At 40.6% G+C, this 25063-nt stretch overlaps 1 protein-coding gene across 1 annotated transcript in view; it reads right to left on the bottom strand.

Moving 5' to 3' along the window:
• Positions 1-745: 745 nt before the first annotated feature.
• The window catches only part of SPOCK1 (SPARC (osteonectin), cwcv and kazal like domains proteoglycan 1), a 255975-nt gene continuing 231657 nt past the window's right edge, over positions 746-25063 (bottom strand). Inside the window, 5 exon segments of the mRNA XM_052689620.1 lie at positions 746-4103; positions 5114-5251; positions 10318-10380; positions 10961-11182; positions 17655-17771. Of these exon segments, the coding sequence (XP_052545580.1) occupies positions 3913-4103; positions 5114-5251; positions 10318-10380; positions 10961-11182; positions 17655-17771 (731 nt within the window). The 3' untranslated portion in view covers positions 746-3912.

Here is a 25063-nt window from a genome sequence, read left to right on the forward strand (position 1 = left end):
GTGTGCTTTGGACAGATTCTGCTCACAAAGGAGACAGCTCAGCCAGTGGTGTAAGGATGAGCTCTAAGCCTGTTAGATGAGATCATCTCTGCACTTATCTTTGAAAATGTATTTCGTACTTTCATGTGGCAATTTAATATTGACAAAAATACTGGAATGTGCAGAGGAAAGGTGATGGAAGAACATTGTAGGTCCGTAATTAGCACTGTAATGATGTTGGCTGTTTAAAGGTAGATAACAAAATGGAAGTAAAATTCAATAGCATTGTATAAGTGAGGATGACTTATGTCTTAGAGAAAACACCCCAGATACTTTCAATGGATTTTTGTTTTCATTTATGCTGTGTGCAATGGTGTGACTGTCTCTGTTCATAAAACCGCCCTGGATTCCTACAGAAAAGACAAAGACATAACAATCTGCAAAGGGGGCAGGAAATAACACTGAAAGTTTCTCCCACCCCTTCCTACAGCTCATTTCCTTAAAAAATCTATTTGAATTTAATTTGAGAAGTTCTAGTTTTGGTACAATCATTGCTTTCATTTGGTTTCATTTCTGCTTCTAAAATACAGCTTCCTAGAGACCTTACATTAACTTCACAGATCGTGGATGACATTGAACAGAGGTAAGAGGTATAAACCAAATATAAAAGACCATCCATTTCCATGCATGATTAAATGCTGACTCAAAGTGCTGCCGTATTTTTGATCCCCAAAGTTTAATAAAATTCAAGACAGGCAATCATGAGTCGCGGACAAATTAAAATTTATTGAGACAGACAAAAATGCAACTATTCCAGACTACAGTTAAGCATTTACAGTTAACCAAAGAAAGATAGCAAAATGTTCACATTCCACTTAACTCCTTATGGAAAAAGCATTCAGAATTTACTATGCAGTTCTACTTACTATGGTAGCCTACATCCATCTACAGTAGGGACATCAAACTGAAACACGTAATATTTGGATCTCTTCTTACAGATCTACACATTAAACAGTAACAGACATCAACGGCATTGAGAAAAGTATAAAAAGACCAAAAACCACCTACTGTAGAAAGGGCTTTCTGATGTATAGTAACTGTACAAAGCAGTCTATGTGTTAAAGGAACCTGAATGGCATACAGAAGGGGCTGCAATAAAAGCCAACAAATGTAGGAAGCTAAGCTTGGGTGAGCCAGTGGTCTGGAGCGAGTGATGACCTCAGATCTATGTCATTTGTTGCTCAAAGGGAAAAATGCTACAAAACTTCTAATATCAAAATATTCCCATGCCAGAAATGTACACTGAGACTAACAGACTAGGCTGGAGAGGCAAGGAGAAGCATTCACTAACAAACAGTGTTATTTTTAAATATAAACTTTACATTTTCAATATAAACTGTAGAATAAATATTAAATAAACAGTCTAACAGTTTAAAGTAACAGTATGGAATAGCTTGGAAAAAAAAGATAAAGAAAGGGATTCTTTGTGTTCACAGCGAAGGCCAGTAATGACCCAAAAAACCCAACTGTGCTGAAATCTGAACTCAAGGAGATTTTGATTTAACCACAGTAGTTAAAAGGACACCTTGAACCATAAAGCAATGCCTAACAGTATTTCATAGTCCCTAGTATGAAAGAAAATGAGATTAAAAATTGGTTTGTCTCTCTAAAAGAATGGGGCAACTTGGATTCCATTTTTCACAATGAGAAAATGTTTGAAAGGTCAATGACTTGATGCAGATGGGAAGTTCTGCTTTGGGAAGAAGAAAAAAAGAAAGGAATTAAATTAAGCTGCGAGCAAATTAAATCCTTCACAAAGCATGAAGAAGAAAAGGGCTTGATCTGACAAAGGATTGGTTCTTTTTAGATTTCTTGGCTGTTTTTATCTTGAAGAAATAAAACATCTTCTTAGAGTTATTGTTTCAATATACACGTGTAAGTATATATAAAATACAGGTCCCCCAAACACTGCACAGTGCTGGTGGATTTCAGCAGGGTTTTGTTAAACAGCTTCATACCATTTGAGGCAAAATGCAGTCTGAGCTGCTGTTCAAAGCACAGAGATCTGCCTGGTGTCTTCCTGGTGAGGCCCTGCCCCATTATTTGATATTATTTTCTTTAAACTGTTATAGCTGCAGCCTTCTGAAATAGTCCATAATAAAAGTGTATTTTTCCAATGTGGATTTGGAATGGTCAGACATGCACGATTACAGCTAGGACAGGCTTAGTGAGGATGAGAACTGGATGCCAGTGGCACCTCTGCTGATGTGAACTGAAGGATGTCCACATTTTTTTTTTACAAAGCCTTATTTAATAGCTTTCATTTAAGCAGTTGCAGATTTTGTACAAGAACCAGGAGGGCTGCAAGCTCGATCCTGCCATTCCTTGTGAGGGTTTGGTCGGACAGGCTGTGCCCTGGTGAGGTGTGGACAGAAGGGATGGACCGTGTGCCCTCTGCAGTGATGCAAGTGGCTGGAAAAGCCATTGCAAAGGGGCACAGGAATGTAGAAAAATATGTAGGCTTGGTCCCCCATGAGACCATGGGGGAGAGGGGAGAGTAAGCTGAAGGTAAATTTGTTTTTCTTCAAAAAACAGCTCCTACTCCACCACCAGTTTGTGTGTGGATGCACAGTGCTCTCCTTGGCTCAGTCCACTTAAAGCAAAAATAATGAAAGGTCACTGCTGTATGTTCCTGCATCAGAGAACTACCACGGGAAAGGACACAGCAAATAATTTAATGTCAGTGTGCTGTGATACAATTGTAGAGCTATAAATACATGGCTGATGTTGAGGGGAACACAAATTGCATTTTAATACTATTCTTTTTGTATGTGCGTGTGAGGAGTGTGCAGCCTGTCACGCTGAGCAGGAGTTACGCTTTTGAAGCGCTCCCACATCAAGTTGCTTTTTAGAACAGGCCAAATACATATTAACTATTTAAATTAAAGAAATGGCAGCTTATTACTTTTGATGGTGAGTGGCTTTGAAAGCTGTAGAGCCTTGCAGTGAGGGATTGCTTACCAGGCAGCCTAGTGATGTGTGAGCCTGCATGATGCTAGTGCAACACTGAGTGCAAAAGAGTTCAGCCAGCTGCTATAGAATAGCTATGGAAGTGGTTGTGATGCTGCAAACTGATCGAGATCTCTCTCCTCCATTATTTGGGAAGGCAGATGGATGCTGTTCCCTGCCTCTAGGGCTTGATTTGTGATAGCTGCAGGTTCTCAGCAGCTCTGAAGATCAGGGCTGTGATACTTAACCCAGTAAGAGTGGCAGAGAGTTGATCTGCACTCTGGTGGGATTTTTGTTCTTCAGTAAGGTTGGACTAAACCTCTCACATGCTTTCGCAAAGAATGTAAGGAAAATAAAATCCCACCAATGGGTTTCTTTCTGGATTAAACCCCTGGTTCTGGGGAGCCAGAAATCACTACCAAAGGTATTTAATCAACTGGAGTGCAATAAATACGGAGTAGAGAAAGAGACACCTCCTCTTCCTTTCCCATGAAAGAAAAAAGATCGTTTCTGATATGATCCAGATAGCAATTTATGATACAAATTGTCTGTGATAACATCTGATGGGTTTCTAAGCCTTGTACTAGTTTGCTGAGCCCTTCTGTGATTCTTCTTTCACGAGATGCGTGTCGTAAGCTGTGCAACTGAGGATTAAGACATGAAATGTTTTTGGAACAAAACTCATTGCCCCTGTGGATACAACTAAAATCTCCCAAACCAACAGAACAAAAGCTGGATTCTAAACAGTTGTTGCTGGAGGAAAAAAAAAAAAAAAAAAAAAAAAGCTGTCTTCTACATTAAATAGACTATACAAAATTAAAGTCAGAGAGGGAATATTTGTGCCAGGTACTCTCAGATACAATTGCAGAGATACGATATGACTTGCAATATTGTGCAAAACGTGAGTCCTCTGAACAATGGGCACTACCATATATAACCAATTTCATCATCCTTATCATCATCTTCATCTTCATCATCTTCATTAGCTGCTCTTACGTGAATCTTCAGTTTCCCTTCTTTGTCTTTTTTTGTTGCTTCAGGTTCCTCTTCCAAATCATCCAGCAACACAACAGATCCACCGCTGCCAAAATCCCCTGAGGTTTCTTGCTCCTCTTCTGAAATAGGCAAGTGGGAACAGTCATTTCCTCATGTCACCACATCACCTTGTACATCACTACCCTTGTCATTCAAGCCACTGGCATTTGCAGTGTTACTTTTTTTAATTAATTGGCTCAGTTGTTCATTAAACAATCTATAAATTTTACTTTTCCTCCTGAACTGAGTTAAATTTATATATTAATTTACTCTAAGAAATTTACTTGCATGAGAAACTGCATCACTCTGCTCCCAGATTCTCAACTGATTTTAAGACTGACTCGGTTCATGTGCATGCAGGCCAGAAAATAATTACTTACAAATGCTTTTAACTCATTACCATTAAGTAGACCAGGCTAGGTTAGAAATATTCTGTAAATTGATTTAAGTGCGTAAACCACAATTTGCAGATGCATCTACTGAGCCTAAAACCCATGATGGAGTTCTGAGCATCCCAAACTTTCTAGGTCTCTCACTTTTTTCTTCTGAAATTACAACAGCTGCAGCTTTGGAAGGCCTACAGCCTTCACTCAAGCACACCAAAGCAATGCCATGGAAATCCTGCCTGCCTAGGTAAGACAGCTAATTGGTGATTGTATATGCTGCCACCATGTTGTACAGTCAGCAATTTTCTTGGGCTTGATTGCTAATTTATAAGAATTTGTAGCTGGTCCTTTCTTTCTCTAGTTAGAGATTGTCTGTCAAGTCCCAAAGTATGCAGAGCAATATATTTAATAACCTTGCATAGCAGTCCCATAGCCTTAATTACAATATCAATGACAAACTCCACACAAAACATCCTTTTAACACTGGCTACTGTGTGCTCCCTTCTGCTGTAGTCCCTCAGTCAGAAGGACAAACGTGTGCAAGGGCCCCATTTGTAACAGGAATTGGGAACCACGTGAGCTCTTTGAACACAGCTACGTTTTGCTGTTGTCATTTGTGTTATCCTACTCCATCTTACAGCAATGGCAAGCCTTACAGGGATGTTAATTCCTTTGCTATCGGAGGAGAGCACATCATTACTCACCACAACTAACCGTCCCCTGCTTTCTCGAGCCAGCTATCTCATTGCCATACTTATCAACACACCAGCACTGCCCTGTGCTGCCGTGGCACTGAGTGGCTTTGTAATAACCTTCCTCATTGCACCGTGGGATGAAAGCACCTGAATAAAATACAAGACATAATCAGTAACACAAGCCTCTGTAGGATTAAGCAGGTCTATGATGGTATGTGATATGAAGAGCTTGTTTATTTATACAAAAAGCTTCAGTGTTGGCAAGAAAACTCTTGTGATTATCTGGTGCCAAAAAAGGAGCAGAAATTGTATATTATTAACTATCTTGAGCCACCCTGGTCACTACACAGTGCATGGTTTTGTGATAGCATGCAGGGGCTGAAGGCATATGCTTCTAAAGCTTGGGTTCAGTCTGTCTCTGAATGATTAGCATTCCTATGGTCTTGTTCAGATTTAACTCTAGGTTTTAAGCTTTTCTTCCCAACTGGAACATTACCCCAACTACATTAATTCTGCATTTTCTTTCCATTTGCACTCCTTCACTGTTTATCATATAAGTCTTTCCACAACACTGTAATTATCCCTGGAAGGTATCTGCCATCTGCTTGCTATACATACTCATCTCAAGCATTTCTGACTCACTGAGAGTTTCCATGCATAAAAGAATGCATAGAGGTTTACAAAGAGGGACAACAGATACTGAAATCCCTAAATCTTCAGATTTGAAGCCTAATGTTTATCTCACAATAAAACCAACATGGTTCAGACTTGCAGAGTGTGCTTCGTTCTGGCTTCCAGACAGGTGAGCTCTTAGGAGAAACCCATTACTGCTCCCACCATTTGCAGCTGATAGAGGAAAAATGCTCTTCTGTACAAAAAGCCTCTCTTGTCCTTCAAGATTATTCCTATGGGAGGTCAATGCAGTCATTCTCCATTCTTTGCCAATAGCTTCAACTTGATAAAAGGCAGAAACCGACCCTTGCCCCAAATTTCTCATCTCAAGTGACTGTTGAGAAAGTATTTTCTCCTTTGTCAATGACGCCCATGATTTACTGGTCATACAGGAAGTTTTTACACTAATTTCATGTGTACAGCATCTTTTCAGACAGTTCATGTGTCAGAGGGGCCATTTCCTCTACATTAAAGAAAGAAAAAAAGTTCTAATCATCACGTGCATACATTTACCTCTAGAGGTTTTTACAACCTTATGCTGACTGTTTAATCCCTTATTTTAGTGTTAATTGGTTTGTTTTTTTCTCATATTTCTGCTCATATCCTCTCTCTTAAATGCTTCCGGTGTTTATCAGACTACTCAAAGCCTTGGAAAAAGTGCTCAAGTGCTGGTTTTCTGCTGGTAGCTTCCCTGCTACATCAGCTGTGCTTCTGGCTCTGGGGAACAACCAAGGAGAGGGGGGGGGTCCTACTTGGCTCTGCAGGGTAGGAAGGGAATGGCCGCGGTATTTCTAAACTGTCTCATCCTCTCTCTTGTCTTTGGGCAACGCAACCTCTACCTTTTCATAGAGTTTCACTACATTTCCTGTAAAGTATTAAAACGTTCCAAGATGACTGTAAAACACATAGATTTAAAAAATAAATAAATAAATAAATAAATTGCCCAGGCTCAATGCCAAGATAACCGTGCAGAAAGGAGTCAGGCTTTGGGTCACAATGTAGAGTAGAAGTCACTTCTGCAGAACAAATGTGTGCCAACTGGGATGTAACACTGGGATGTTACATATTGAGCACCTTGGTGTCAAGCTGTTTGACAGCCATCAGGGAAAAGCCTGTGCAGGTGATAATCCAGTGTGGACAGAACATCACTGGGAGCAAGTGGTGCACAAAAGGATGATTCATCCTGTAAATCCTACCCAAATCAGCCCCTGTGTGCATTACAAATTAGCTCTGTCTGCAAGTTCTGCTTGGAATTTTTCAGTGCTACTGAACTTGACTGGGCATCTTGGACCACACAAGCAATTTGGAAGGAAAAAGGAATTCCTGTTTCCTTTGTTTCCTCTCCCTTCTCTGTGTTTCTTGCACAGCCATCTCTGTGACCCTTTGGGGAGGGGACTACAATTTTACTATCCACCACTTCACCTTCGTTGCCTGCCTGCCTGCCTCAGGCCAGGGAATCACGCTTCCTCTGTTGTACACAGTATTTAATTATTCCCTGAAAACTGGAGCAGCGTTGCTGCTGCACCTATATCCTCTTTATGATTCTTTTTTATTGTTGCTTTTTTGTTGGTGTTTTTTTTTTTTTTTTTGCATTTTTCCTTATCTATATAACACTCCACATCCTTGGAGGATATGGAGAGAATAATTATATGCTAAAGATAGCAAAGCACACCGGTAAAAGCTAGACAGAATTAAGTGCCAGCTCCCTGTATTAGCTATTATGCCTGCTGAATTCACAGGGCTGAGATAGAAAAAAAAAACAGTGACAGGAGCAGAAATTTATTACCTTAGTGATGTGGGAGAAACATTATCAGGATGCACAGTTGTATGCTCTAAAAGTACACTCTCTGCAGTTAATTGTACTCTAGATAAATCTGGTAGGAAAAGATGAATAGTGCTGTTTACTTTTTAATTCAGTCCCCTGGGATGCTCGGCTCTATTTGAAAGTCTCCAAATTCAACATATCTAATGGCAATGGCTTTGAAGTACTTTGCTGCAAGTGTCATGTGTGTTGATAGAACAAAATATCAAAAGTCATCATTTTTTATCAATGGATACAAATGAACAGAAATCTTCCTCGTGCACGCTGCTCAGACTGTAAATGCTGTGCTCTATATGTCAAAGATGGAGAAGGAAAGAGAATAACTAAAGACGAGTTTCTCTGAAAAGACTCATCTCATTCCAGTCTCTGCTGTTGCTACAAGTGGTGGTTTTTGTCACATCTATGTCTCATTTTCCATTTGCATGATTTTTCAGTGAAATGACATTTTTTTTTTCCCCCTCCACTATATAAATAACAGTGAGATCAGATTAAAATCTCACAGACAGGTGTCATTATGCAGGCAGTCTCAAGGCAGGTGAAGCACAAAGTTCTTCCCTATATTATTTTCTAGCTTGTTGAACATTCTGTGCCTGACGCTTGGTTTGCTGAGCTTACCTACTTTTGCCCTTTATTTTTTTTGGATGCGGTTGACTTGAATTTATTTGTGATGAGGGACCACTGTAATGTTATCACTTTGCTCTTATTGCTGTGATCTGCTTTCAGGGCCACGCAGTACAACTGCCTGAACGTTGCCTACCTACACAGCACCATCATTATTTATCCCCTGCACTACAACAAACCCCTTATTTCAGCCTAGATGATGTTTACTGTATTAAGCAAATAACAGCAATGCATAAAATAAATATGGGACAGTGAAAGTTATCTGTTAGGACCTGGGCTTCTTATTCTTTCACAAGGCTTAGAAATCATGAGAGCCGTGAGGCTGACAACACAGTGGCTTCCTCCACTATGACAAGCATTTGAATGAAAAAACCCAAAACATTTATGGAACGTAGCACACATACAACACAGTGATCAATCCTGCTTTCGCTCTCACACTGATGCACAGCAGGAGCTGCAACTCTGAAACGTCTTAATCTTTATGTAAACATGCTATGAAAAGATGATGGAACAAAACCATAAGCCTTGTGGCCTTTGGGAATATTCTTACTTTAAACCACACCATCCAAGCTGGAATTGTTCATGTTACCTGAACCTTGAACCCAAAGCACCAGCTTCTAGGAACAGCAAGGTTTGGCAAAGATGAAATTTGCTCAGGGTCTGCTAATGAGTATCTAGAAACACCAGACCACAATCTGAGAGCAGCCTGAAGTCTGAAATTTGTTTCAGCAGAGCTGCTGTGTGTGCTCTGTGCCACAGCTTGAAAAATGCTGGTGAAAAACACAGTACTAAGGACGGCAGCGTGGGTGTGCATCAAGCCGGGCTCTGTCTCCCAGGGTGAAATTCAGTTAGTCCTATAAGCATAGGCTTCAACCTCTTGCTGAGATGCCTCATGTGGTTTGACTCTATGTGCATGAATGTGCTGGAACAGAAGCTTCACTGAGATCCACTATGTAAACTCTAGGCTGTGTAATAATGCATTCTAGGAGATGAAATTGGTTACCTTAAAATTACACAGTTTGACCATCTGAATGTTTAGTAAGGATTTATTTCATCTAATTTTAAATATCTACCAAAGCAGCCTAAGTTCTGAAATGCTCTGTAACGCTAGAATGTGATGGAAAGTACAATGACAGTAGCAGGGTGGTAAAGTCTAAGCAGATGAGGACGAGCCCAAATGCAAGAGTCCCAGACAAAGGGAGGGAATGGAGGAAGGAAGAGAAAAAAAAAAACAAAAACAAAAAAGCAAGCTGCTTACCTTTGGAAGGCCCCAAGTATGCAGGGATCTCCAAGGAGATACCTTCACCTCCACTGCCAACCCTTAAATGAGGGCTGGGAAGGGGTGGATCCTGGCTCCATCCCTTCCAGTTGCTCAGCTACATTGCATGCACCTGAGTTCCCGTGGGCTGGCCCTGCCTTCCCACCAGGTGCTCAATCAGTGCTTCAGGCTGTGGCTTAGCATTTCCACTACAGGCTCCCAGTAGTTGACAGAGAGGGGGAGTCCAGGAGCTGGACTTGATGATCCCTTCCAACTCAGGGTATTCCATGATTCTACCACACCTTATAGTACAGAGCATGCTGGTGGGTTGCATTAGATGAGATGATGTAAATTCTTGTTCTCACAGACTTGGTCTGAGTGTCATATACACGGAATACTCTGAAATGCTTTTAAACATTAGACAAAACTGAGCCCCAAGGTATGCATATATTGTGCCATGACTGGAGGAAGCCATGAACCTGCTGATGATGAACCACCTTTGCCCCTTCAGTCAAAGATGGGAGGATGAGTATCAAGCAACCTCTGTGCTTAGTGCTGCCCTACCAGCTGATGAGGGCAATATTACTCTGCTGAGATGAGGTTTAATATTTCTGGACGGCTGTAAATTAGTTCTGAACCTGTTGCCATGCTGACATCTGTTCTGTATGTTGCTATCTCACGATTTCTTTAATTTCATAGTGTCAGGACTAAATTCTGTAGTGCACATTCCTGATTCAAAACATTATTCTCTAATTGAAAAACCATTACTGCATATAAAGTTACAATAATCACAGAAGCTTTAATTAGTTGAGTAAATGAATGGCAAGTAATCGAACTTACCCAGCAGACTCTTCCCTCTACTGAGCTTTTGAATTCTATTCATTTCATTTTGGCAAGGAAGACCTAAAATATAACGTATGAGAATCAGTTTCCAGATGGTACAGGACAGAATCTAATGACTGGATTCACTGCTGACATGAAATGTAGACTATGGTACACCTGGGAATGAAAGAGGCCCATATGCTGGTACTGTACTGCAAAACAAATTTATGTCATTAGCTCTACTAATTAAAAAAAAGTAATTGCAACACACTGTGTTTGAGAAAAGAGTTTGAGGGCCAGTTTCAGTGTTAAACTGTTTTTCCTTTCTTTTCACCAAACTGCCAGGCCTCTAATTTTTATTTGCTAATAGACTACTTTCTGCATTAATAAGGGAGTATGTTCTTGAGCCTTCTATTAGCAATAGAGCCTATTTCTAAGCTGTTTGCTGACACTTAGTACTGCTTTGTTTTAGTCATCAGGGAATGTTAATATAGCTCATCTGTGACATTAAGCATTGTTACACAATGCCCTTTTATACCAGAGCTAGAGACAGGAGCTCTGTAATGCAACTGACTACCAATTACCCTACAAAGAGGTCAATCAATTTAAACTCTGGGAGACCCAAACAACTTCTCTTTGTACTGCAAATTGTACAACTTACCACCTGGCTTCTGGAAGCAGTAACACCACTCATTGTTGGAAAGCTTTCCATCTTTGAAGGAGTCACAGGAGTTGAAGAGAGGTTTGACGCATGGCTCATACTTATCCAGATAAATGGCACTGATCTCTGAGGGATCCAGCAGCAGGTCGTAGTTCATGTCAAGTTTGTTGAACATCCAGCCTAAGGAATCCTTACAGATTGGAAGGATGCTGGTGTCAAATCCTGTAAGAAGACAGGCAAATATCCCCAGCTGAATGTCAGTATGCTTGCTGCACATAATCACTGCTAAGCCAGAGCCATCCTAAATTTTTTTGGTTGGACTATGAACATTAACCTCACTTGGTCAAACCAGAACAAATTCAGAGACTGAACTGCTTTCACTCTATTTTGCAGGCTGAGTCCAAATGCAACTTAAATCCTGTTTCCAAGATCTGTTCCTAGTTCCCTGATCAACTTATTTCCTAGTATGCTCTCACCTTCGACATCTCAGCCAAGTTTTTGTCTCTTCTGAACCCTGCCTTTGGCAGTGGACAACAGCATGCTTTGACTTGAATTGTGAGCTGGGGCAGGGAGTTAGGGGAAAGAAGAGAGGAGGCATTCTTTTGCTTGAACCCCTCCGAAGAATGGTCGTGCTTCCCCTGGGAGCTCCATAGAGCTGCATGAGATCTTGAACACCACTCCAGCACTGTTTGTCCTTGCCTACTCCAGGATTGTGCAGCAAAACAGGATTCTGCTCTTCCAGCACTTTGGAAACCATCATCATCATTCATTTTAATAGCCCAAAGCCTTAAAAGACTGCAACAGCAGTGGTACCACGGGAAGGCCAAGTCATGCATATGGATACCCACAAGGTATATGAGATGCATGTGTCAGTATTTTGCAGTCTCCACAAAACCAGTGGCATTGCCTTCTTTCACAACCAAGACAGAGCACTATAAATCCACACTGTCACTGCATTTTTAATGCTTGGTGCAAACATGGATTAATTTCCCAATTATTTATGATGCAATAGAGTACATTAGTTATCTAGTGCTAATAAATCTCAGAATAAGGATCTCAGTTTCAGCAAGGACATGCATACATTGGCTGGGGATTTATGTGCTCAGGGGGTACCTGAACCTCCTGCCCAGGCACCACATGCTCACACTGCACAGCATGCCTGGGCACCATTCATCCTGCTGTGGGCCACGTGAAGCAGCCTGATGGGCTTTTTCTTTTTTGTTGCATCTTTCATTGAACGAGGTCAAGCTTAGCCTTCTCTGCTCTAAGTGTCAAGTCCCATTTCTAGATGCTGCTTTGTTAACATGAAACCTAAGATGTTGCTGGAATCACGCTGACAGTTTGTCCAGGCTCTGCAGTCTACCTGCTATTTTTAAAGCATGAATCCAAAGGAGGGCAATGCTTTGTGCTGGAAGCTGTGTGTTTTGTATGCAACTGCAGCTGAAGGTTGTCAGTGACATGGAGAACAATCAGAAGGGTTAACTAATGGGAAGGTTTATGTCATTTATAATACATGTTTCTCAGAGAAAGGAAGAGGGTAACACCATTTCCTCAGGGCTAGAGGCAGTGCAGGCAGGGAAGAGAGAGATCATGCTGAACATTTCATCACATTTTTGTGCTGTTATCTCCTCTAATGTTATCTAATTGAGTTTGAGCACAGTGAAAAAGAAAAAGGCTGTACGACTAGGGGTAGGGAGGGAGCCTGCTTGTCTTGCTGAAGCAATTAGGACTGTTCACTTCAATTATTTAATTCAGCTGAAGAAGACAAGTAGGATTTGGTCACTGTACAATCTCTTGTTGAGTGAACTGCCCTCAGAACCCTGACTTGGCCTTAACAGAGCTCAGAGGCACAGGGCTGGGTGGTGGCTGATGCCTTGTGGGTGTGCATACTGCACTCCACAGCACAGCTTGAAGAAAGCCAGACAAGCCATGATATTTAGTTGTGTGGTGAGACCACTGCATGCTTAGGCTGGCCCCATTCAACAGCTTCCAGGAAAGATGGGTTCTGCTGGCTGGTTTTTTCATGCACAAATGCCCTCTCTGGTAACAGCCTTTGTGCCTTGCTGTGACACTTTGGTGAATAGCTACAAGGTCTGCTTGCAAGCAGCTCAACATGGCACATTTTGTCTAGCCCTGTGGCTCTCTGAAGGCCATCTCCTAACTGGTAAGGATCAAGGGAGGGGGGGAGGAGAGGATGCTGGCATGAACTTGCCCCCTTTAGTGTCTTTGGGTTACTTCTGCTCCCTGCTGGAAGTCTCAATCTGTGTGTACAACATGCATACAGGGATACCACTATTGTGTGCCCTCAGTGCTGAGCTGTCGCAGCAGATCACTGGATGGTGAGTGATGTGAATGTGAAGCTCCTCTGTGACATACCATCAGGGCTTGGAAGCAAGATGCAATCATGAAAGGTCACTTAAGAAGACAGTTAATTACATTAGATGAAGAGGTTTTGATTGTAATTTCCTGTAAACAAGGGAGCTTTCAGTCCTGCCACCAGAGTTCCAGATGAGGTTTATTAAGAGGCTGTGCTATTAAGCAGTGCTCTATATTAGGCAGTGTGGGTTGGAAGTCTTTAAATATTACAGCAGTAGGTGCAATAGAGAGCCCTCAGCTAGGTGGTTATTATCAGTGAAAAGACCAATTCTTTAACTGTCCTTCAGCGTGTGGCTGAAGGTGAATAGCAGCGTCTACCTCCACTTCACTGTCTCCTGGTAAAAGCTACTACCCACAAACTGCTGGGATTTGTAGAACACCTCTCAACAAATATGATGCAACATGTGGGATGAAATAAACCACATACTGTAATGCTGTAGTCAGTTGAGCGCTCAATTAGCAGGCTGGAATTCTACCACAGCAGACCTGACCTATCAGCAGCCTCAGTGGGATCTTTTCTGTGCATAAGCTCAGCCTTACACTTCCTCTGGTGACAAGCAAGAGGATGGGAAGGCTTCATATCCCCGCTGTTGGCAGAGGCTGTGAATACAGATGCCAATTAGTGTAAGTTGTAGTGGCTGCCCCCATCTGGACACCTGGTCAGTGGATGACCACTGAAACCATTGCACTTCCCATTCTGACTGACAGCTGTACAGCATCCTAACAACCTTCAGACACTGCAGCTCTGGAGTGAATTCACACCGGTGACCTACATGTGAAAGTCTCAATGTCCCATTAATACCTACAAGGCTCTACTTTCTCTGCTTTAAAATGAAGTTAAAAAAAAATAATCTTTAAGGGAAAATTCATAATTAAAAATAAACACACCTCATGGCACATAAAATTATTTTCCCTCTTCAAGCGTTGACTTACATGAGCCAGATTTATTTTATTAAAGTATACTAGAGTTAAACTAGCAGGGGAATAATTAACCTAATTTCCCCTATCACTTAAAATAAAGGAAGGAAGAGAAGAAACGTTCCCCAGAAAAGATACTTTATATTGCATAGATCTCTAGAACAAGAAAAACAACTCCCACTCCAACTAAAAAAACTGTCTAGTTATAGCTTGGAAACGTTATGAATTATCAACAGGCTCAGGAGCAATTTGAACCTGATCTTAGTACCTAATTAGTTTTATTATTTCTTGTTTCAAAGCATGTCCCTGAGTTACTGATATTATTTATTGAAGAGATTTCAATTGCACAAAGACTGTGGAACACAGAGCTCCCTGACTGCAGTGCTTTGTTGGGATCTCACAGGTAGCACCTGGAATGGAGGCTGGAGATTTGAAGCACAATGACTCACCCTTATCCCTTTCTTTTCAGCTGAGTAAAAACAAAACGAACAAACAAAAAAAAAGCACTTTTTTCTTCACCGAGGGGTGAAATTAATACACGCAAAGAGCTTATTTACACTCACAGTAACATCTTGAAAATTTAATGTAGCACAGAGAAATCCCTGCTGGAACACCTCCTCTAGACAGCTGATGTGTCCAAGGCATCTTCATCATCACATCCCACCATCTGTTCTCTTACTGCCACGGGGGCATTCCCAAAATGGATTACTTTGAGGGTGTATGTATATGCCTTTAACACTCTACAAGCACAACCAAGCCAATTTGGTTTAATGAAGTGATCGGCCTGGGGAGGAAAGGAGGACATGTAGAGCAGTAAAAACAAAACAAAAAAAAATAGGACAACGTGTGCATGTCCTGTTTGCCATGATTCACATGGATGTATTTTTCAGTTTGGATATATGAACTCCATTTTGAATTTTAAGCCCTATTTAAGATGTCTGTCATTCTTAACAAATGTTTGAAGCTGATGTTAGAGGAAGGCAGACCCTGCTGTTCATACTCTGTCTATTTTCTGGGTTTCTAGAGAGAACTGAAGCAAATTTGGCACATGTAGACTCATTCAAGGAAACTGCAATCTCTTTAAAAGAAAAACAAGCTTAAGTTTTGTGGTGTTTAGAGATGATTTGGGCATCGTAACTCAGAAAATTTCTTGTGTGTTTTTTTATTTCTTCCCTCCAATTGACACACAGAAAATAAGAAAACGTGCCGAATTAAGTCAACAGTCTGAAAATGAACATTGTCAAAATCAAGCCTTTAAGATCATTAATGCAGCCTTTCGTATCAAAGCTGCCAGGAATAAAACTGAACTAAAAACAAACAAACAAAAAAAAAAAACAAAAACAACCCAACCAAAAAAAAAAACCCTCAAAAAAACAAAAAACCCCCACCACCTTTAGGGATGGAGCTGATCTTTGGCCTTTGGTAAGCTTCTGAGCAGCTCAGAGGTCATCTGCATGAGAAGCAGCCTTTTGAAAGTCTGATGAAACAAGACTTCATGTGCTTCTGGGCATGAAGTACTCTAGAAAAAGTTTGCTATCTCTGGGATTTTCTGTTGCTGGGGTCTGAAGAGGATTCACATCTTGAAGCTGTAATTGGCTGCACATTCAGTTGTCTTTGTGCTGTGGTTCAGCTTCCTTTACATAAGAATGTTTAAGAAATATGTAGGACACGTGCTTCTAAAGACAATGACTTTAAATACTATTCTAAGTAAGGAACTGATGAAAAAATTTACATAGACTGTTGCTTATTTTCTCACCTACTTTTAAGATTCAGTTATGTGACATTAATGAGGTTTGCTTACAGTTCTGAGCAGTACAGCCTGGGGTGTATCCTGTCTTTTTAGGAAGAGCAATTTCTCGCTACTCTTTAGTACTACAACATGATGGATAGTAAAGCAATAATAGCAGGGTGGCACAATCCTAGGCTGCAGCAAACGAACGTAAGCCCCAACACAGTAACCATAGACACAGAAACAAAAGAAGAAAACCTGCTTACCTTTGGAAGGCCTCAGGTACACAGGAATCTCCAAGGAGATACCTTCACCTCCACTGCCAACCCTTAAATGAGGGCTGGGAAGGGGTGAATCCTGGCTCCACCCCTTCTGGGCACTGCACACACCTGAGCTCCTCTGGGCTGGCCCTGCCATCCCACCAGGTGCTCCATCACTGCTTCAGGCCATGACTTAGCATTTCTGCTACCTACACAGACTCAAAAGTAGCACAAGAGTGGAAGTGCAGGCACAGACCAACAGCAAATGCTTATCCCAATGTGCTGGGTCAGCTCTACTGCATGTTCAGCCCCTCCCACACCATTGTGCAACTAAGTGCAAGGGTCTGAAGACAGTGAAAGGAGCAGTTGACCAAATCCTTGAAATTATGTGTGTGTGGACATCAGCTTTAAGCAGCTCACCCCAGAGAATGAGGGCAGTTAGCTGAAGGTGAGTCACACAGACAGATAAAACCTGAGCATCCTACTTTGTAACCCAGGGCCCCTGTGATTTGGGACACGCTGTTAAAAAAGATTAATGAGTCCTTACAGAAAATAAATTCACATCTGCTCTCTGATGAAGATGACCTCTTTTGCTGCTGTTATCTGAATCTTTCCTTTCCCTGGTGGGTAAATGACATCAAAATCAGTCATGTTGGCTTAACCCACAGAGAGTAAATGTCCTCTAAACTGTTCATTTTCTTTATTTCTTAAAAAAAAATAATCATCAAAGGAAGCAAAGATGCTGTTATTAAATACCTGGGACACACCAGATTCCAGCTTTCCACACCATTTAGCTATTCCATCTCTGTGGTTACTATCTGGATATTGTTATTTTTCTTTTTCTTACACAAGGCATTAGCAAGAAAATCAAATCTGAAGTGGGTCCTTCTCAGCTTTAGCATAATCTTCTGTTTGCTTCTGTGCTGTATTTTTGGCACATGTCCCCAGGCACAGACCTGGGGACAAGCAGAGACCATTGTCCATCCCCAAGAATTATCTGGGGACAGCCACAATGATTTGGAGGGTCATGGAATTTTCTGTACAGACACAAACTATGTAATGCCAGCTAACCTCAGGGCTTGAGGAAGTCCCTTTGCAGCTTTATTTACCAGTATAGATACGACCTCGGTAGTCTTTGGACCCAGTTATTTGCCTGGCTAACTTGTGCAGGTCTCTCTGTCTCTGACTGCCAATTTTTAGAGTACTTAGGTCCAGAGAGAGAGCACAGAATGACTGCAGCTCCTTCAGACAATAGGGCAGCTATTTATTTGCAGGATCAGCTCCCCTGTGAAGCTGCTCACTTGCTGGCACCTGCCTGACATGACATTGTGGCACCAGCAGCTGTGATCAGCTCTCCCAGGCTGGTAAGCTGCCTGCAACATCAGTGTTAACTGGAAAGGAGTTTTCTTACTGCCTTGTGCTGTTTCCGAGCTTGTTGGCTTGATGACACGGTTTGCATCCTCATGAAGAGCACCGAACCAGTCTTTAAGTCGCGAAGCAAGACTCCTCAATTCCTTGTCAGTGCAAGCTGGAAAAAGAACAAATCAGACCGAGTCAAGAGAAACAGTGGAGAAACTCTCACCAGATATTCTGATGGAAAAATACTATTTAATTATGGCTGTAAACTCCTTCTGTGAGCTCTGAAGTAAAAGAGAAGGTTGGGAGAAAGGACACAAGTTAAAACGAAAATGGAAATCGTAATGAATTGAAAGTTTTACTCAAGTTTGTCGTCAGTAGCTGACATGATTTGCGATGGGAGCGGTGACATGAGCTATCGGCAGGTTTTCCATCAGAGCGATGTGACTGTTTAACTTAAATGTTTCCACCTTTTAGGATTTCAGAGAAAAATATCAGCCAGACAGATGGGGAGGAGGGACGTTCTTGCCGAGACATCCCACTTGAACAAGATGCTCGGAATAATTTATAACCACATTTGACTTAGTATAGTGCTATTATCACAGCTATAGGAAATACATTTATTTCTTTATACACATATAAAAGAAAGCTGTCACGCTGCTCTGGCTCTACTGCAAATGGGACTTTGCCTCCTCTGAAAGCTGTCAGTTCCATTTTCTTAGCTGGGTAAAACAGCTCTTTTCCTTTTTTTACTGAGAAATATCTGTTTTTTATTTCCAGAATTTTTTGCCAAGAGATTAATGTCCATCCAGAGCAAATATTTTTAAGGAAGAAAGCTGCATTAGTCACCAGTTTCTGTCAGAAAAAAAAATTCTTGTTTTTCTATCATATTTAGTGTTTAAAATTTACATGCTTGGGCAATTCTATTCTTCCTGCTGTGCAGTACAAAGCAAGATTTTATGCCATGGAGACAGATATCCTTCACAGGGCAAGCCACAATATTTCTTCTCCAATTCACTGCACCTCATAATATTCCTCCTTCCACATTCCTGGGGATCAGCAGAGTCCCACACTTGTCATCTCACGTGAAACTCACTGCTCCAATGATGGCCATGAATGCACCAAAATCTCATGGCTGCGGTGAGTCTGTTCATTTGGGTCAGAAATAACAGGTACCAACACTTCTGTTAACATGCAGCAGACAATAAATTTCTTTAAAGACTGCAAAAATTTAATGCCAAGTTCAGTTAAGTTTCTTCACAGGTATTTCATGTCCTCCATCGTACTTTCTTCTGCATGTGAAAGTATTATTTCCCATTTCTTTTATTAATTTGAATGCTACGATGCATGGTTGGAAAGATCCTACCTTTCTACCTCACCATCCTATTCCATTCATTGCATTTGCTTATTTTTAGAAGTCTTTAATCATTCCCAGTTTGCTTGGGGACACAAAGTTAAAAACACTTCATTCAGAGGCCCAGACTCTGGATATCTATGAATCAGCACTGGAGTATTTACTTCTGGTGGTAAAGCCCTTTGGTTATCAGGTACTGAGGAAGCAGAGCTCTAAGGAGCCCCAGATCTAAGATCCTCCTATATAAGTTTGCATCAGCTTGAGTTACAGAGCATTTTTAAGAATGCTCTTCATAAAAAATACAGTATAAAAGTGTACTATTTTACTATTAATAGAAGTTTCAAGTAACATTTCTCAGATGAGAAGAATAGGGTTGCAGGCGGAATAGATGCGATAATGAGTCCCTTGCTATTTGAAGATCTTTAAGGAGAGAATATGTGGGTTGCGGACAATATGGATATTGGCATGACTTGAGGCACTGATTAAAAAATCTGGGATGAAGAGAAACTCCAAGGGAAGAAGCTCTTCATAGCTCTGCTCTGGCAACTGAAGTCTGTCCAGTCAACTGTCAACACCCATTTTAAAATCTACTGCTGCGAGAAAGACACAGTGCAAGCATATGCAAATACACATTTCCACTGCTGTGTGTATTTTCTTTGAGATAACAGAATTTGGCTTCAATTCATTCTCTGCACCTTTCAAACGGGGAAAAAACACCAGACTTTATCCTTGTTAATGACATCACTGACAGCTCTGCCTTACCAGCCTGCTGCCATCACGTCCTCACGTAGTGCTAATTCTCATCCCTCACTGCTGATGTGCTTTGATGACATCTGTTGTGTAGCCCATGGCTTTGACTAGGAGGAGCAGCCAGATCTGTCACTTCTCTGAGCGAAGGCAATGTGAATGAGTGAGGAAGATGCATGTGCTGCTGGATCCAACAAAATCCCTCGGATCCGAATCTGCAGCCATGATGAATCATTCTAAATCATGGAGTGATTTAACAGCAAATCACTGTTTGAAAGTGCAGATTTATTCCCAAGGGTGAAGGAATTGTTCCAGTAGTTATTTATTCCTAACAAACTGAAAGCACTGTTGCTAAATACCTATTTTCATGAAGCAGAAAACATTAGCGTGGCCTGATGGAAAGCCATTAGCATGCTGTAAAGGGTTGGGTTTTTACAGGTATGCTTCCATTATGGACTTTTTCAGCACTGCAGATACTAATCTATACACATTGGTTGTGAAAATTAACAATATACTATTTAATTTCATTCTTTCAGGGAGGGACACTGAAGTGCTTAGTGCCACAAATCAACATTAAAGCTGAACCTGTAGAAGTTAAGATTAAATCAATACAGAATGTTCTCTCACACCCATTTCTACTCCAGCCTAGCAATACAATACAGTAAACTCTCCAGCCATTTACGAAACAAGCCTTATAATTCATATTGTAGGTAATTCTAAGCAAAACTTGATGGTGAGGAAGTACATTACTGCTTTAGTATCTGGATTGCTGCCATAATATTCTGGTACTTATGACAAGCAAGAAGTCTATGATGTGGTTCAGAAAAGAAGTTACAGTGATACATTACCCTGTGCCTCAGAATAAGCAAGCTAGGCAACCAGCCTCACACAGTGTGTATAAACTGTTTTGTATCATTTCATTTCTCTGTTATCAGTCATCTCTCCAGCATGAATCTGCTGCCTTATCATTACCATTGCTATCGCTGTCATCATTCATACAGGCAGTACAACATTTTTACCAATTAAATGAGGACAGACTGGCCATTTGGGTTCATATTATTGTTTTACAATACTAAATAGTCTCACAGGTAAAGACTGAGAAGCGAATTTCCTATTCCCTGGATGCCAATGTGCAGCCTGTCAATATTCCCCAGGAGCTGGGCTACATTCTCTAGAGTAGAAGAAAGAAAACTACAAATGCAGAGAAATTTTTAACAGAAAGAAAATAAAAGCTTCATAAAAGGCATATTTAGCTACAAAGGTTACTGCCCTTTCTATGCAAAAGAAAACTGACCTGGTGGCAGAATTCAGCTTAGAGGACATGTCACTAATTCTGAGCCTCTTTCTTTAAAGAATGCAAAGGTTCCTAATATGGAGCATATGAATAAGGAATGGAAAATGCTGCAAGAGAGCCCATTGTAACCTCAAGTCTGAAATTTCAGACATGGCTTACCCTGGGCAGCAAGAGGGAGTAGATGCATCAATAGAAACAGGCCTTGATTGTTGCTTGGCTCAGAAGCAGAAAAATAGGAGTTGTATTCGTAAGACATATTAGTTGTAACAAGCAGTTCAGTCATTTGTGCTGCAAGCCTGGAGGACAAGTCCATTTAGCTTTGATTAAAATGTGCATTGTGAAATACAGCACAAACCAGCATGACATTGTCCAATGCTGATATTATATTCCTCTAGTAAGAAATAGGACAGACATAGTTTCAATAATTCAGAAGAAAAGTCTTGCTTTTGCATTTTTGAAGGCTATCTAAAATGACAGTCAGGTGTAAAGTAATATGCATAGAGTAAAATGCATAGAGTTTAAAACACTGTAAAAACACTATTTTAAAAAATTTGATATAGGTGTATAACAGTGCAGAAATTGACAGAAAATAATGGTCATCTCTTGTACTATTTTTTATATTATCTTTGTAAAACAATATAGAAAATACAGCAATTTTAATTATGCTTTCTCTTACATCTCTACATTTTTTCTCTACTGTGTAAGCCAACAACTTATTTAATCCATCTGTAATGGCTTCTAAATGTGTTTGGATTACTGGAGCAAGCTTTAAAACTGAAGTAAGAAAAGATTGTGTCAGCTTTCATGCATCAGCGTGGCTGTGCTCCCAGCCATGCAAAATATGTAGAGTAGCAACTGCTGCTGCAGGACCTGATTTGAAAGCAAACACTGAGACAAATGCTGCGCCATGCTAACAATCCACTCCAAATGTGGTACACACACATGCATGTAACATACACTCATGTATGTGACCTGTAGATGACTCTGAGGGCTTTATCTGAGGTGTTCTGGTGACGCAATTGTGGCAATAATGACCTTCACAAATATTTTACCGTTCTTCATTAGAAGAGGGAATGCTCTAATTTGCTCCTTTCGCTAAGCCCTCCAGGCAACTTCTTATAATAATAAAAAATGAAGCACTATGACAACAATATTTATAAGGTAGAAGGGAATAGATTATTTACTATAAGAAACAGCACTGCACTCTGAACGTGCTTTGATGGTGAAGGTCTTTTATTTAAAATTTCTCCTATGATCATCAATGCTTCATGACAAAGTTCTAGGTGGGTGTATTTGTCGTACTGCGTTTTTGGCATTCTGTGGCTATTCTTCCACAGGGATGACACCTATGCTGATAACCACCTCTGATCCTTCTGTCACTTGCTTTGCCTCATCTTATAAATAAAGCAGCAGAAGCCAAGATCCTGCAGTTCCAACTCTGAGATGATTACAGGAGCAGCTGAGTTATTGTGAAGACGAAATAGGCTTTGATCGGAAGCTCCCTTAAAACAGTACATTTAAAACACAAGGCTCAGCTAGAACTGTATAAACAAAGATTGAGAGCTACAAAGCTTGCTCTCTAAAGCTGCAGGCAAAGTGTACATCTGTTTTCATAGTACTTAATGCTAGTTCCTTTTGTGCTTGCATTAATTGTGAAAACCCTGGGAAGTTCATCTTTGTTAGGAGCTTAGGAAGCTTGGAGATTCATTTTAAAGTATACAGGTACTGGGGGTCACTCAGAACTGGTCAGAAAGACGTGTGAGAACTGCCTCCTTCCTGAGATTTTGGCCATGTCAGCTACTAAAATATCATCACCTGCATGGTTCTTAGCTTCCCAGGTTCTACTGATAGCTCATCCTAATGTCCTCATTCAAATTCTGCTATGAATTTAGGAATAGACAAAATTGTATCCACTGAAAAAAAAACCCCACCTGTCTACTTGGAAATGACTTTTCCAGAAGTGCATGCCGTGCTTTGAGTGACAAAGTCAGTAGGCATCATCTCTCCTTATGCCTCCCTTCCTTCCACCCCATTTTACAGAGACTGTTGTGAAAAAATGTCCTTCATCTGGAAGACACAGACATATCCAATGCCATGTGTGCATCCAACATCTTTGGTGCTGACACAGAGAAAGTGCTCCAGTTGTATTTAGTTGGGACCAAGCCAATGTGTGCAAATTGCTGTCCTTGTTCTTAGAAAGACAGAATGTTGGTTAGACTTCAAAGCAGCGTTGGTCGCCTGCATCTTAGAGCCCATGGGAGGCTGCCATCAGTACCTGACTTTACTACAAACAGCTTAGCAGGCCCTGTGCTTTCAGGTGTCTGAATGACTAAATAAAGAATTATGAGTAGAAACAAACCTGGCTGGGTTTGAAATGAGGTAACTGAATACTCAAATGATCAACTTTGAATATTAGATGGAAGTGTTTCTTACGAACCTTCCAAAGGCACAGCTGAAACACTTGAAGACAACCTGAAGTTTTACAGATCCAGGAAGTTGTTTTGCTCCACTTTCTAGAGCTGAACAGAAATTTTAGATTCTGATCTCCGGTAAATTGTTCTGAATTACAATAGTGTGAAATAGCTTGGGCTGCTGATGATAAGGGTAGCTGCTGGTTTCCATAATGAAAATGGCCTTGAGCTGGAAAGAGCAAAACTCAGGTAGTAAAATTAGTATTTGTGAAGAAACAGGCAGATGTATTTATGTTCAATCAGAACAGGAAGGCGACACAGAACAAAAATTAAAAGATCATATGCAGAGATAAAAGTGAAAACACAAGATGGTATCACAGAACACCTATGTTAGAGCTGAGACACATGCAGCATTTCCCATAAATGGGTTGAAAATGTGGCTATGCATGAAATTAAATGCAATTTTTACAGCGACTTGTGCAATCACAGAAGAATCTAAATTGGAAAACATAATGACAGTAGATCATTTCTGCAGAGTGTCATAGTAAACAGGGATATTCATTATTGACACCATTCTTTTAAAATGCATGAATTTTTCAGTGGCTCCTACGATAAAACTGCTTACCTTAGTTCTGTTCTCCTTACACTACTCCATCTCTGTAAGTGTCTTCAAATTAAAATTAATGAGCTCCCTGATTTTATTGTTTCACAAAAAGTAAACATTTTCACCATTTGTTTCCCTTATGTTTTGCTCTTACTTTCCAGGATTTCTGCAGTGAATACCTGCACTGAGTAGTAAAATATGATTCTTCCTGTTAAAGACCAGAAATAATATATTTAATTGCAACTTACGTTTTTATGTATATACAAATAGATTTACTTAGAGTGCTTCTCCAATGAATTATTCGCCTTCTCTACCAACCATTAAAACAACTCAGAGAAGCTTCTGTTTCAAGTTCCAGAAGCACTAGTGAGAAACTTTGAAGTTTTAAAGGGGGAAATGGATGTGTGGCAGTAGCACATTGGATACCAGCAGGAGCCAGGGCTGACTGAAATGTGAAAACCATGGTAGAAATGAAAAGGGAGGCAGAAAATGAGGTTTTGGAAAAAGATAAGTTCAAAAAAATCAAGTCCAGAAATCCAGAATTAGATTTCTAAGCAATCTTTGCTGTACGACTATCTTAATATGTCTATCTTAGGAAAACAGTCCACAAGAACACATAAAGTGACGTGGGCATCACAGAGCTTCAGCATGCGCTACTGAGCAAACAAAAGCAAAGAGCAATAGGTTGGATCCCTAGTAGTCCTTAGAACCAGTGGAAAAAAACTGCATGTTGTATCTCCTCTTCACAAAAGAACTGGATTTCAGGATTCATCTCCTTGCCTTCCAGCTAGATCAGTGGAAAGCACATTTCTGTCAGCAAATGCACAGCAATGGAAGAAAAGAGCACATGACAACCTGTATTACAGTTATCATTGGATCTTTTAAATAATTGTTATTTTTGTTTGGTTTAATGAGCAAATTTATTATTTTTATGGCTAGCAAGATCTAAATGCCACTGTGTCCTGGTCTGGAGGTAATGCTCAGGCTAGAGAACCATAAGGTAACAATCACTACTGCTATCAAATAAACTACTGCAGAACATTGTACAGAAATG

This window comes from Tympanuchus pallidicinctus, unplaced genomic scaffold (assembly GCF_026119805.1).
Source record: "Tympanuchus pallidicinctus isolate F22 unplaced genomic scaffold, pur_lepc_1.0 scaffold25, whole genome shotgun sequence".
NCBI classification, from domain to species: domain Eukaryota; kingdom Metazoa; phylum Chordata; class Aves; order Galliformes; family Phasianidae; genus Tympanuchus; species Tympanuchus pallidicinctus.